Source organism: Octodon degus, unplaced genomic scaffold (genome assembly GCF_000260255.1).
Source record: "Octodon degus isolate 3935 unplaced genomic scaffold, OctDeg1.0 scaffold00093, whole genome shotgun sequence".
NCBI classification, from domain to species: domain Eukaryota; kingdom Metazoa; phylum Chordata; class Mammalia; order Rodentia; family Octodontidae; genus Octodon; species Octodon degus.
Window position 1 is genome coordinate 2,945,590 of NW_004524669.1, and position 15,133 is coordinate 2,960,722.

Genomic DNA, 15,133 nt, shown 5'->3' on the forward strand with positions numbered 1-15,133 from the left:
TTTTTTGTGGAACCAGGGATTGAACTCAGGCCCTTGTGCTTGCCAGGCAAGCACTTATTCTACCGAGCCATCTCCCCAGCCCCTTTGGCCATATTCTTTATCTGTAAAAAATTATTATGTGGAACTGGGGATTGAATTTAGGATCTTCTCCACATTTATTTTTATTTGGAGATAGTGTGTTGCTAATATTACCCAGGTAGGCCTGGAACTTTTAATCCTTCTGTTTCAGCCTCCCCCACCACCCTCACCCCCACCCCGCCCAGGTTTTTCTTATATTCTATTGGTCAGTAACAAGTTACAGGTTCTTTCCTGTGGTTACCAAGTTTTGGTATTCTGGATTCTCCTCCTGGAGGTGGTTTCTAGGTCCTTTCTGTTCTATGCAAGACAAGCACGAACAGTAGCGAAGTTTTATTAAAGGTAGGAAAAGAAACAGGCTCAGCAGAGCAAATTTGGCCCAAGTAAAAGTAGGAAAAGAGGTATAGAGTGAGGGTGGCCACCATGCAAGAGAGAATACAGTGGCAAAAACTCAGTGTGGACTGTTCTGTTTGTGTCACTCCTCAGGCTGATGTCAGACCTAGGACATCTTTTCAAAAACCTGCTTGATACTTGCCTGGCACGTGCAAAGGACTGAGTTCAGTCCCCGGTTCTGCAAACAAAACAAAACAAAACAACAACAAAAAACCCCCTGCTTGACAGCCCAAATAGTTCTGCGGATTAGAGCACCTACAAGCAGGAGCAGGGGCCAGGAGTTTGATCCTTGGGCCTGCAGTGCTGGCTCAGCCCCCAGGGAGCACTGAACTGGCCTTGAGACTGGGCGTGGTGGTGCAAACCTGTAATCCCAGCACGTTGGAGGCTGTAAACAGGTGGATCGGTGGATCACTAGGAGTCCGATCTAATAGTGAGATCCTGAACACCCTGTAGACCCTTCCCTAAAATACAAAAAAACCCCCAAAAAACAAAACAAAACAAAAAAAAAACCCAAAACAAACCCTGCTTGAGCCAGGTAGCTAGCCCAGTGGCACACTGCCTGCTTGGCAAGTGCTGGAGTTTGATTCCTGGCTTTTTTTTGATTCCTGGTATTAAAAGAAAAAATAACTGCAAAAACTTGCTTGACTTCTCACAAGAAGTCCATGTGCAAGCCCTTGGGAGCTGTTCTATCTGTTGTGTTCTGGGATCATGCCATGATGAACCAGTTGTTGATATTCTTGGATAGTGAATTTAATATAGCTAGTGGGCAAAGGAGACAGCATGTATGAACAGGTGAAAAATTTTGGCAGAAAGATGGCAACTATATGAAAAAGTCAAGCGGTAAAAAAGAGATGATACAGAGGAAGTTGTGCTTGGGTTTATTAGTAGAACATACACACAGCTGAACAAAGAATCAAGTGAATTTGAAGACAGGCCAGTAGAAATTGTCCAAGTGAAAAAAGACCACAGAGCATCCAAGAACTATGAGAAACTATTTAATGTTGCTGTGATGGAAGTTAAAGAGATTAGAGTACTGAGAGATTAATATAGTGAGAGATGAGGATCAGGGTTTTTTGTTTTAGCTTGTATTGTAACAGCTGTCCTCTTTGTGGCCTAATTAGTGCCACATATTTTACATTTTGTGCTATTATAAATTATGCCATCTAAAATGGCCCCCAAGCATAGTGCTTTAGTTCCATGTGCCTATGGAGTTGATGTGTCTTAGAGAGAAAATGCCTATTAGGTAAGTTTCTTTCCAGTGCCTGCCTGGCAAGTGCAAGGTCCTAAGTTTGATTCCCAGTACACAAAATAAAAACAGAAAAAAAGCTCAGTTTCTTTCAAGCCATAGTTGTTGACCATGAGTTCAATGTTATCAAATTAGTATATGCAAGGGCTTATAGGAAAATATGGTGAATGTTTAAATTTTTTTTTTCTTTTTCTTTTTCTTTTCTTTTTTTTTTAAGGGAAGGGTTTACAGAGTGTTCAGAGTCTTACTACTAGATCAGACTCATAGGGATCTGCCTGTTTACACCTCCCAAGAGCTGGGATTAAGGGCACACACTACCACTCCCAGTCTCAGTTACTGTCTCAGTGTGCCCCAGGGGTAGGGTCGGCATGGTAGTCCCAGGGATGAAACTCCTGGCCCCTGTGCCTGCTTGCAGGTGCTTTAATCCGCTGAGCTCTTTGCCCGGCTCCTAATGTTTAAATTTTTAAAATTTATTACATTAATAAATCCTCATGTTCTCCCTCGCTTTGAACACACTTACTCTATTGTTTCTGCTGCTTTTTTTTTTCTAAAGCAGTTCTGAAATTTCTCTTGAGTATCTTTATGAGATGTAATAAAATACATAGTGAACACTGCTGCTGAGTGCCTGTCGGAGGAAAGGCAGGGTTGTAAAAACATTGTAGTATATGTCTTATTTACTGGATCTGACATACATACAACTTGTACCTCTTTCCTAAAGTCTGACTATGGAAGGTAAACATTTTGATGCAGTTCAGGGCATCAAGGCAACTGCAATAGCACAGCTAAAGGCATTCAGAAAAGGTCTTTCAGAACTGCTTCAGAAAGTGGCAAGAACCTTGGGATAAGTGTGTTAGAAGAGAAGGGGGGGAGGAAGAGAGGAAGAGCGGGGAGAGGAGAGAAGTGTCTGGTTTTTTTTTTTTTTGGGGTGGTACTGGGGATTGAACTCAAGACCTTGAGCTTGCCAGGCAAGCACTTATTCTACTGACTTATTCTACTGAGTTATCTCCCCAGCCCTGTGTGTCTGTATTTAAGACAGATTCTGTGTTTTTTTTTTTTTTTTTTTTTTTTTTTTTTGAGATACCAGAGATTGAACTCAAGACCTTGTGCTTGCCAGGCAGGTGCTTAACACCACAGAACTATATCCCCAGACCAGATTCCAACTGTGTAGTTCAGGCTGGCCTTGAACTCTGGTGTTCTCTCACTAAGATTATAGGCATGTACTACCATGCCTGGCTGAGAGAGGGGGTGTCGTGTCCCCCCCCCTCTTTTTGAGACTTTCCCTGTGCAGTTCAGGCTGGCCTTGAACTCACTTTGTAGCTCAGGCTGGCTTCCATTTCTCAGCAATCTTTGTGCCTCAGCCTTTGGAGTGCTGGGATAGGATGGCAGGCATACGCCAACATGCTCAGCCAAGGGGGAGTCTGTGAGGAGGAGTAATGGAATGTGTTTTTTAGTGTAATTTTTTATTTGTACACATACCATCTTTTTTTTTAAGCACACCCCATATTACCTAAGATATCCTTCAATAGAAACACACAAAACAAGGTTAATGTTGGCCATTTGATGAAAATGTATCCTAGTGTTTTCCTAGGAGCAGTGGCTTAGTAACTACTAATTCATTGTACATGGCAGCTTTCTGTCTACCACATATATACAGTTGATTATTTTACAATACAGTTGTATTTTACAATGCAGTTTTACAGTATGGTTCATTGAAGAGTATTTTGGTGGAGGTAGAGATGAAAACCTAATTTGATCCAGAGGATATGGAAAGACAAAGGGGAAAATGAGTGGACAAACTCTTTGACAACTCCTGAATGAAAGCCATGCTCCTTGAGCTAAGAAATGATGTTGTGTTTAGGATGAGGCAAGAGGATCACCATGAGTTGAGGTCAGAGGCAGGGTTCAGGCATCCATGATAGATAGGTGTTCAACTATGGAGCTGTACACAACCCAGGCTTCTTTCAGTACACTTTTTAACACATTGTTAACCCAGGGTCTAAATAAGAAACATACCATATAAATAGGTTCCTTTTCCCTACCTTCTATTTTGCTTTTACTTTATCTTATTATTATTATTTTTTTGGCGGAACCAGGGATTGAACTCAGGCCCTTGCGCTTGCCAGGGAAGCGCTTATTCCACTGAGCCATGTCCCCGGCCCCTATTTTGGTTTTACTTTATTAGTTATTATAGTGCTACAAAAAAAAGATAGCATGAGTTCTTTTTGCAAGGGAGGAAATTGAGGTCTTACGCAGGTAAATGATTGCCTTGAAGAGTCACAAAGGCTAGTGGGTGCCTTTACCCCCAAGCCTGTCTAACTTCAGTGCCTGCAGCCTTTTTAGAAGTGGTGGAGTTTGGATTGAAACTCCTTTAGGTAGAGGTTTCTTTCCCACGCCACTCTATTTAAACTCCCTCTCCTCCCTCCTTACTGGGGTGTTTACTGACCTGTGTCATCTAATTAGTGTATTAGGCAGCTTTCCATTGCCTGTAGCTATACCTGAGACTAACCACTTAAAGGGGGAACAGTTTATTTTGGCTTATGGTTTCCAGAGGATTCAGCCTTTGGTTTATAGGCCTGTTGTGGTAGAAGAAACCTGCTGATATGGAGACAGGAACTGGAGCGAGAAGAAGGCCAGGGAAGAAGTAGGGCAGGAACCAGACATAGTCCTCAGCACATGCTTTCAAGAACTGCTTGAGCCATTTAGGGCCCTCATTCTAGTAACTTCATTGAGCTAGAAGCCTATTGATTGTTAAAGTTCTTTCTGATTGAGCTACTTCCCAGAAGCCCATCAGCTGGCACTCAAGCCGTGGTGTTTCCATATCCAAACTGTGGGACTTGTGGGTTAACTCAGTTGTTTAAGCACCTGCTCATGCAAACCCAGTCAGGCCCAGGGGACCAGGGTTGATCCCCAGCTCCACATGCCTTACCAGACCTGCCTGCTGCCCCCCCCAAAAAAAAAATCCTTTTCATATCCAAACTGTGGTTACTAGGATGAATGCTTGGGACTCAGTTCTGCTTTGAGGAATATCAGGAAATCAGAGGCCTTTAGTCTTTCATTTTATCTAGAGCATTCTTTTTTTTTTTTTTTTTTGGTATGTATCTAGTACAGGGTTTATAGCATCTCACTACACAGATCAGACTCGTAGTAATCCTCCTGTTTTCAGCCTCCCAAGTGCTGGGGTTACAGGCCCACACCACCATGCCCAGTCTCAGTTGCTGTCCTGGGGGTGGGGGCGGGGGCGGCACCATATTCTGGGGATCAAACCTTGGTCCTGGCAGGTGCTTTAGTCTGCTGAGCTATCTGGCTGGCCCTCTAAAGCATTCTTTAAAACTCCTTTTCTTTGTACCACTGTTACCTTCTAAGGGAAGTTCTGTAGTTGGCCGTAATATTGAATACTAATTGGTTCCACAGCCCTCAGGATCAGGGACTGCTCTTCCCTGTGGTAGTCACTAGCCACAAGTGAGTATTTCAGTTTTTAATTAATTAATTAATTAATTTAGGGGCTGGTGAGATGGCTCAGTGGTCTAAAGCACCTACTTGGAGCAAGCTTGGCAAAGCACAGGGACTGCGGTTCAATCCCCCAGCACCACATGCCAGCCAGCCCCGCCCCCTGGTGGGCTGAGCTGACCACACACACACACACAATAAATAAATAAATGTTTAAAAAAAAAAATTATTAAAAAAAAAAAATAAATAATTTAGTTTTTTGAGGAGCCAGGGATTGAACTCAGCTGCTTATGCTTGCCAGGTAAGTGCTTATTCTACTGAGCCATCTCCCCAGCCCTTTAATTTATTTTTATTTTTTAAATTTTTAGGGAAGGGTCTACTGAGTTTTCAGGGTCTCATTACTAGATCAGACTCCTAGTGATCCGCCTGTTTACAGCCTCCCAAGAGCTGGGATTACAGGTGTGTGCTTCCACTCCCAGTCTCAATTGCTGTCTCATTGCACCCCGGGGGACTGGGCCGGCATGACAAGCCCAGGGACTGAAGCCCCGACTGCTGTGCCTACTTGCAGGCGCTTTAATTTCTGGGCTATTTGGCTGGCCCTTCATTTTTTATTTGAATTAAGGTTAAATAAAATTTAAAAATCAGTCTTTCAGTTACAAGCAATATTTCATGTGCTTGATATTAACATGTAGCTGCTGCATTAAAAAGCACTGATATAGAACATTTCCATCATTGCAGAAAATTTTATTAAAAATCAATAGCTCTTGCTGTTCTCTTTCCTTGTGTTTGGGGTCAAACCCAGGTCTTGCTGATGGGCAAATGCTATACAGCTGAACTATACCTCCAGGCAAGATCAGCTCCTTGTGTTCTCTTGGGGGAGGGGGCCTTTAGGATGTATATTGTCAGGTCTAAGAGTGGGGCCGGCCCTGGGTGTGGCCCATGGGAGGCTGTGGCAGGGGGGTGGCCATAAATTTGAGGCCCGCCTGGCCTACATAACAAGGGCCCCTCTGTTGCCACCCTCCCATCCCCATCCCAAGAAGAGAAAGAGAGGGGATGGGATAGTTCTGGGCTTTGAAACCTGGAATAGTGAGCATTTTGTGAGATTGAAAGAACAGTGTTAGTAAGAGGGGCAACTGTGAACTAAAACAAAATCTGGTGACTCTTCTCCACTTTTCACTTGCCAGACCTTCAGTTTGTACTGGATCACAGGATTGCCAGAAACCATTGGGGAGTGATGGTTTGTAATCTTTTAGAAGTATAAATCCCATCACAAATTCTCCCCACTCATTGAGTGACTTCATCTGAGTATAATGGTAACTGTATAGTAGATTCAAGATTTCTGAGTTCAGTTTCTAGATCTCTGAATAACAAGTGGACATTTCTTAAAGGCAGGAAGACAGGTTGTATTTAGACTGCTGCAGTGTGAGGCAGACTCAAGTATAAACTGAACTCAGCTCTTCTGAAACAAAAGGTGGAGAGCTTTTTAAACTCAGGTGTGCTAAAAGTAAAAGTATTGAAAATTATTAGATGAGGGCGGTTTGGCAGGTGAGTAGCCATCTATGTTTGCTAATTGGAGGTTAGTGTTGTCAAGATTTGTATCACAAAAGACAGCAAAAGATTTACAACTTCTAAGTCCAGTCAGGTTCTGGCTGCAGTAAACAGTATATTGTACTTTTGGTGTTAGAGAGCTTTCTCAGGTATTTAAGGAGACTAGGATCATCTAGAGGTATGGTCTTGGGCTGATAGAAGCCAGTGTAGAGTTTGGTCAAATCTCTTTCTGTTTGAGGCTGAGGGCTAGATGGATTGTTTATGTTGAGTTTGCAATTCTCAGTACATAGATAAAATTTTGTATGTAAAATTTAATGACCCTGGGCAGCTTGGGAAACAATGAGACTGAAGTATTACCTGGTCTGGGGAAAAGAACTTTCAATGAAGGGAACAATATTGTTCTTGGGATCTAGTGCCAAGAAAAAAAAGAGGAACAGTGAGAAAGATAACTTTCAGTGCCTAAAAAGCAGCCTGGGACTTCGTGATTTAAGTCCAAGAGGAATGTATGGACCAGAGTAGTCTAAAGGAGGCAGGGTCTCTGTTAACGAACTACTTGAAGAAGCTGCTTGGAAGAGAGTACCTGTGAGGTGAGCCTTGTAATATGATAGATGGGCTTTTCATAGATTAGTATTTTGTTATGGTAGGCCCATTTATCAGATTCCCTCAGAAATAAATTCTGATTTTGTGTTTCAAGATACTTGCCTAATGTTGGCATTTCTCTCACTTTGACTCTTGTTTTCTTGGTTGGTTTCTACCAGATCTTTTCAGAACATCATATTCTAAAGAGCATCCATGTTTTGCATAGTCAGTTCTTTTGTTTGGAGTGTCTTATAGTCCTGCTTCCTTTCAGTGTCCACAGACACCCTTTTATCTTACAAAACTAGGGTGAACTTAATGCCCTGTGTCTGTGTCTGTGTGTGTGTGTCTGTCTGTCTGCTTTCCTTCCTTAATCCCCCATAGTAAAGTATTTTTTGTCTGTTGTAGCTCTTAAAATATTTGTTATAATTGGTTTGTGCTCTCAACCCCTTACTTCAATCTTAAGTTTAGAGTGAAATATTTAATGTTCAGTTAATGGATGTGATTAAGTATAATCAGTTTTGAAATGTGTTTTCCAGTGTTAACTCAGCTGTCTTATGCACATAGATACAAGACATATTTTGTTAATTTAATTTTTATTTGTTCTTAGATGTCATTAAGAGGATCTGCGCCAGTGACAGTTGTACCTCTTCCTGGAGAGCAAATACAGGTTCAGGGGGTCATCCAGACAGCTCAGTCTTCCGTAATTCACCCACCACATGTGCAAACGGTACAGATATTCAAAGATAGTGGTTGAGATTGGGGACTTTATACCGAGTGGTATAAAGTTGTTATAGTTATGGTATTACAAACCATGCTAATAAAGTTGTCCTAGAAATTAGACTATAGATTCAATGAAACTAAGTGAAAAGCATTAAAATTTCAGATTACATATATGTAATGCCCAGCAAAATTACAACAGGTTTGACAGGTTATGCTAACAATTTGAGACCAAACATTCTTCAGGGAAGAATCCTTTTATCTCAGTGAAAGGTTTCATGAAGGGAATTCCAAAGCAAGGGTAATGGTTTGAAAGTATTAGCAAAAGAAGTAACCATCTAGCTTATGCTTTGTGCAGATCAAATCAGAGAGTTTTCTCACAGTAAAGGGCACAATAATTCTTGCTTATATTTGTATGCTTTCATATTGGCACCTACAACTTTAGGGAAGAAAGGGCTACTCTGGATTTCTTTTCTTTTTTTTTTTAAAGCCTGAGAGAATGTTTTCTCTCCATGTGACTCTCCTTAGGCACACTATACATCATTGATCACATTCCTCTGTGGCTCCATAATCTCCTTGATCAGAAAATTTGGGGCACAACTGAGTTACATGGTGTTACAATACAGGTACTCCTATGTCCTGAGTCTTCACGGACCTTGAAAGGCTAGGGCCAGAATGTTGGCTGACCTTGCAGCCCTTCCTTTTCTGCAATTTTTGATTTGCAAACTTAGGTTGTTAGCCCTCCAGAACAGAAGCTTATTATTACCTGGCAACATATGCAGTGTAGTTTACCCTATCTGTCTAAATATCAAACATCTTAGGCATAACATGGAACAGGTGTTTTCCATCAAGTATTGATAGGTTGAACTTTAAGTCCTTACAGAATATGAAGAAAAAAATAATTTAAAAAATGAATAAAAACCTATTTTTACACAAAAATTTAGAAATCTAACCATATACAGCATTGTAGCAGTACAGTCCTGTGGCATTTTTTTTCTTTTTCTTGTGTCTTTTTTTCATTTATCACCCTTTAAGGAAAAACAACAAAAAAAAAAACTTTTACTTGACAGTATGGTAATAATTGGTATGTCATGACAAGAAGTATGTATTTAGAAGATCAGAATGAGAGGCATTCCAAGCGTGACCCTTCTGTTACACATAGCTATCCGTGCAGTTGCTTGATTCACGGGTATTGGCATATATAATTAGGGTGAGAATCCAATCAATTAACTGCTCCTGGATTTCTTATCTTTCCAGTTCTTCCCATTTTATTTTTGGTTCCTGTGAGTCCCAGAATGCTTTTGGTTCTCTGTCATTTTTAGAAGCAGCTATCTGGAAAGCAAAGAGGAATTGTAGTACCTCATCTTTTCCTGACTAGGTAGTGACTGGGGAGCCTGTCTGCTCTAGCATGCATCTTATTTGATAATCTCATATGTAGGGTGGCAGCTGCATGCATGGGTCTTGGAATTTTTATTTGCTGCTGTTGTCGCTAAAAGACATATTTGATCTTGGTTACAATTAATCTTGTAGTTTACAAATTATTTTCTTTCTTGAGCTTATTTCAAGTGAGAGACATTGGAGTAAATTTAGGGACAAGCTGTGAAGATCACTGATGGTTTAGATTACAAAAGATGCTTGAAGGATATTTTTTAAAAATTCTGTTCTTTATTATTGGGTTGTGACTAATGCTTTATTTATTTCGGTACTGGGAATCGAACTCAGGAACTTTTTTTTTCTTTTTCTTTCCTTTTTCTTTCTTTTTTTTTTTTTTTGTTTTTTGTTTTGTTTAACGGTACTGGGGATTGAACTCAGGACCCTGTGTTTGCCAGGCAGGTACTTATTCTACTGAGCTATATTCCTGGCCCCGAACTCAGGATCTTATGCTTGCCAGGCAAGTGCTGTCCTGCTGAGCTATATCCCTGGCCCACTAATGCTTTCCTATCAAAAGTAGAACTCATTTCTGAAAGAGAGAATAAATATGTATGACAAGTCTCTGGAGATTTAATGACAAATCAAAATAGTCTAAACTTTTTTGCAGATAGTAATCATGTAGAAAACTAATTTCTTCTATTCCTTCTTGAAGAAGCATGGTTGGATTTTTTTTTAAATGAGATGAAGCTGGACATGGTGTAATGCATGCTTATAATCCCAGCACTAAGAAGGCCAAGGCAGGATAGCAAGTTCAAGACCAGTCCAGGCTAATAATGATACCCTCTTTCAAAAACAGAAACACCAGGGTTGGGGAGATGGCTCAGTGGAATAAGCACTTCCTTGGCAGGAGCAAGGGCCTCAGTTCAGTCCCCGGCTCTACCAAAAAAAAACCCCAAAATATGAAGATGAAGTCAGGTATCATAACTTGAATTTAGACAAGTTTGAGAAATTTACTACATTTTAAAAGTTGAAAATAGGGGCTGGGGAGATGGCTCAGTGGACTAAGCGCTTCCCTGGCAAGTACAAGGGCCTGAGTTCAATTCCTGGTTCTGCAAAAAAAAAAAAAAAAAGTTGAAAATAATTTGTTTTCTTAATTATAAAATATTTTATAACTTAAAACTTGCCTTGGGGCCGGGGAGATGGCAAAGTGGAATAAGCGCTTCCCTGGCAAGCGCAAGGGCCTGAGTTCAATCCCTGGTTCTACAAAAAAAACCAAAAACCAAAAAACAACACTTGCCTTTTGTGCTGATGTAATTTTAAAGTATTAGTTGTTAAGAATAGGTTGTTTTTGTTTTTGTTTTTTGCGGAACTGGGGATTGAACTCAGGCCCTTGCGCTTGCCAGGGAAGCGCTTATTCTCCTGAGCCATCTCCCCGGTCCCCCCAAGAATAGTTAATGCCAAGTGTGCTAGTGCATACCTGTAATCCTAGCTACTCTGGAGGCTGAAGCAAGGCAAGAGAATCAGAAGCTCTGGGCCAGCCTGGGTAACTTAGGGAGATGCTGTCTTAAAATAAGGAGGTTGGGCTGGTGAGATGGCTCAGTGGTCTAAAGCACCTACTTAGAACAAGCTTAGCAAAGCACTGGGACCGCAGTTCAATCCCCCAGCACCACATGCCAGCCAGCCCCGCCCCCTGGTGGGCTGAGTTGGCCACACACACATAAATAAATAAATAAAATTTAAAAAAAATTTATGAAATAAGAAGGTCAAGGGGATGTAGCTCAGCATTCCCCTGGGTTCAGTCCTCAGTAGCACACCAAAGTTAGCCATATTTAGAGTACCATGTGCTAAGTGCTTTGCATGCATGTACATGTTAGCTCACTTAATTGTGAAATGAGGTAAAGTTGATTGTTGCAGATCTTTAAATTGTATGTATTTTCACCTGCCCTGGTCAGTCACCTCCGTCTTGCCAAGTAAAATGATCAGTTTTCAGTCCTTGTTTTACTTTGCCTATAAGCAGCATTTCACATAGGTCATAGCTCTTTCTCAGTATGTTGCCATCGCTAGTTTTTCCAAGATAAAAACTAGCCTGTGAACTCTCCTATGTATGACAACTCTAAATCATTTGATTTTTTGTCCTTACTAAGGACTCCTTCTTAGTCTTATTTGCTGGTTTCACTCTTACTTATTTATTAATATTTTTTTGGCAGCATTGGGAATTGAACTCAGGCCCTTGCACTTATTCTACTGAGCCATCTCCCTGGCCTGGTTTCACTCTTGCTAATCTCTTTTTTTTTTTTTTTTTTCAAAGTTTTATTGATAAACAGATAGCAATGAGACAGTTTCATATCAAATTGGAAGTACAGTTTCAAGCTAATCTCTTTAAGGTTGGAGCTTTCCTGAGTTCCTGATTTTCTTCTTCATGTACATGCCTATGCTGAGTTTGTCTCACGGCTTTAGGGTTTGCAAAGAGACATACTTCAAATTAGTACGTCTAGCACAGACCTCTTCCTTGGCTTCAGGTTTGTGTATTTGGCAACCTCCTCAGGGTGGGCAGTTAGATAGCTAATAAGTTTTTCAAACTTAACGCCGTGTTCAAAATCCAAATCAGGTAGCATCAGTGATTTAAGGAACTTTTTTTTTTTGTTTTCCCAGTACCATGGTTCAAACTTGGGACATTGCACTTGCCAAGCAGGTACTTATGCCACTGAGCTATCTCCTCAACCAGAGAATCAGTGATTTAAAAAAGAAAAAAGATACTTTTTTCATTTTTTTAGATGGTGTCTCACTATGTTGCTCAGGTTGGTCTTCAAATTTTGAGATCAAGTGATCCTCTTTCCTCAACCTACTGAGTAGTTGGGATTACAGGCATGTGCCACCATACCCAACGAAAAATCTTTGAGCACTCTGTACCAGTTTAGAACTAAAAAGTGGAGGGTTTTTTTCTTTCAATTTTCTGTTTTGTTTTGTTTTCTTTCTTTCTTTCTTTTTTTTTTTTTTTTTTTTTTTTTTTGCAGTACCAGAGATCGAACTTGGGACCTTGCACTTGCTAGGCAGGTGCCTATGCCACTGAGCTATGTCCCTGGCCCACAAGTGGAGATTGAGGTCAGTGATTAGTCTTTTTTTCTTTGGCGGAACTGGGTATAAAAGCACTTATTCTACTGAGCCATCTCCCCAGCCCCAGTGATTAGTCTTTTTAAGTGCAGTAGAATAGTGTTATTGTATTCTTAATTCTGAGCCTCCTATATATTGTATGTTCCTTTAATTAGTTTGCAGTCCTAAAATAAACTTTCATTTTAATTTATTCTAAACCTTAGAATTAATGTACAGGTAAATTTGTGTTACAGGAGACATAATTTTCTAAAGTAAAAACTCAATTATTTTCCATCTGTAGTCTTTCTCATATTAAAACCAGTTTTGCTTTTTTTTAGGTATCATCTTTATCTGAAAGTGAAGAGTCTCAGGACTCATCTGACAGCATAGGCTCCTCACAGAAAGCTCACGGGATCCTAGCACGGCGCCCATCTTATAGGTCAGTATTCATTTTATTAAGCCCTGTAAACCTCATTACCAAACTAAAGGGGCGTGTCATGTATAAGAGGGAAGTGTAAAGAGAGGCCAGCTTGGGGCCAGGGAGGTAGCTCAGTGGAATAAGTGCTTGCCTGGCAAGTACAAGGTCCCTGAGTTCATTCCCTGGTATCGAAAAAAGAAGGGCCAACTGGAGCCAGATTGTGAAGGGTTCAGTTGGTTTGCTCGCTGTGTTGATGATTTTAGATTTACTTTCTGGCAAAATTTTAAGTTTTCTTGTTAGCTTAGAATACTTAATATGAAGCAGGAGTACAGATTAAGAATTGAACTATTTTGTGTTCCCTTTTTTAGCCTCCTAATTCTGGGTCTTTGTTCTACATTGTACAATAATTCCTGCACATACTTGAAAGAAGCTTCTCTGATTATCCTTTCTCAACCTCAAGACTGGATTAGATCTCTCTTTGATTATGTCTGTCTATTGAACCCTCTTAAAGTACTTACCTCATCTTGGTAAAATGCCATTTTATTTAAGGGCATGACCCAAGTGTTATTTGTGATCTTGGGACTCAGCACAGTGCCATCTCCTAATAGATGCCCAGTAATCAATGAATGGAAAACTGGAGGTAGTACACCTAATTGATAGAAAGCATTTGAATTCAATGCCTGGTTAAACCCTCCTCAAAAAAAAAAAAAAAAAAAAAAGTGAAGTCATCTAGATGATTTTGTATGGGGTATGGAAATCTTTGGAGTGAATTTGAAACACTTGTGGAGTAGAATTGGCCAAACTTGGTGACTGTGTGGTAAAAGAAGTGAGAGACAGAAAATGAAACAATCTTGCTGCCCCCTTTGTAGGCCTAGGCCCACTGATCTAGCTTTATCCCAGTGGGTTCCTCCTTACAAGATTTTGCCACCTATCGGTAGTGCCACACACAGGCGCTTATCCAAGTCTTTGCACAGAACCCTGAGGGAACACTTAACTAAGCCACAACAATACTTTTTGCCTTTGAACTCTCCTATGTGTGACAATAAACCCTAAAGAATTCACAACTGAAAACCAAGAAAAGGCTGAAGAAATACATTATTAGCAAATAGCAGCAGATGCAGTAAACAATATTAAATCGCTAAAGCATTTCAGATAATGAAATCACTAAGACTATGTTTAAAATTAAGAACAAACCAGGTGTGGGCTGGGGAGATAGCTCAGCAGTCTAAGCGCCTGCCTGGCAAGTGTGCAAGGACCCAGGTTTGATCCTTGGTACCGCATACCATGCTAGCCCCTAGAACTCTGGGCTCACCATGCTGGCCACTGAAACTGGGTGTGGTGGTCCATACCTGTAATCCTAGCACTGGGGAGGCTGAGACAGGAGGATCACTAGGAGTCCAAGTTGCATAGTGAGACCCTGTACCAAAGAAATAAATACAAGATTAAAAAAAGAAGGAAAGAAAAAGAGCCAGGTATAATCCCAGCACTGTGAGGCTGAGGCAGGAGGATTATTGTAAGTTCAAGGCCAGCCTGGGCAAAAGTGAGCTCAGGGACAACCTGAACTGCATAGTGAGACCCTGTCTCAAAAAGACAGTCAATCAATAATAAAATTAAGAACAGAAGTAAAAACTCTTCTGGTTGATCATGGTAGTACACTTCTGTTTTACCTTATACTCAAAGAATTACTCAAGAAATTAAAGACAACCAGAATAAAATATCAGCCTCAGTATTTATAACATTTTATGTGCATGGTTTTGGAGGCCAACAAGTCCACAGTTAAGGAGTTGATGTAGTGAGGACCTGTTGTGTTGTGTCATCACATGGTACAAGGCAGAACAGGGGAGGGGCTGAAAGTCATCCTGAGATAACTAAGCTACTCTTGCAGTAACTGCATTAATCTGTTTATCAGGGCGGAGACCTCATGGCCTAGTCACCTTTTGAAGATCTTACTTTTCAGCACTGATGCACTGAGGATTAGCTTTCTAGCACATACTCAAGCCGTAGCATTTACATAGAAAATTCTGAGGAATCCACCAAAATAGAAGTAATAAATAAATAAATTCAGTAAGGTTGTGGGATGGAAGATGAATATACAGAAGTGAACTGCATTTCCGTACACTAGCAATGAACAATTACCATACAATGAGATTAAGAAAATAGCTCCAGGGGCTGGTGAGATGGCTCAGTGGTCTAAAGCACCTACTTAGAACAAGCTTAGCAAAGCACAGGGACCGCGGTTCAATCCCCCA

At 40.7% G+C, this 15,133-nt stretch overlaps 1 protein-coding gene across 1 annotated transcript in view; it reads left to right on the forward strand.

The window, feature by feature from the left end:
* Atf1 (activating transcription factor 1) overlaps positions 1–15,133 on the forward strand; it is a 62,198-nt gene that overhangs the window by 15,629 nt on the left and 31,436 nt on the right. Inside the window, exon 3 of the mRNA XM_004637810.2 lies at positions 12,805–12,905. Within this exon, the coding sequence (XP_004637867.2) occupies positions 12,805–12,905 (101 nt within the window). The remainder of the gene's footprint in view (positions 1–12,804; positions 12,906–15,133) is intronic.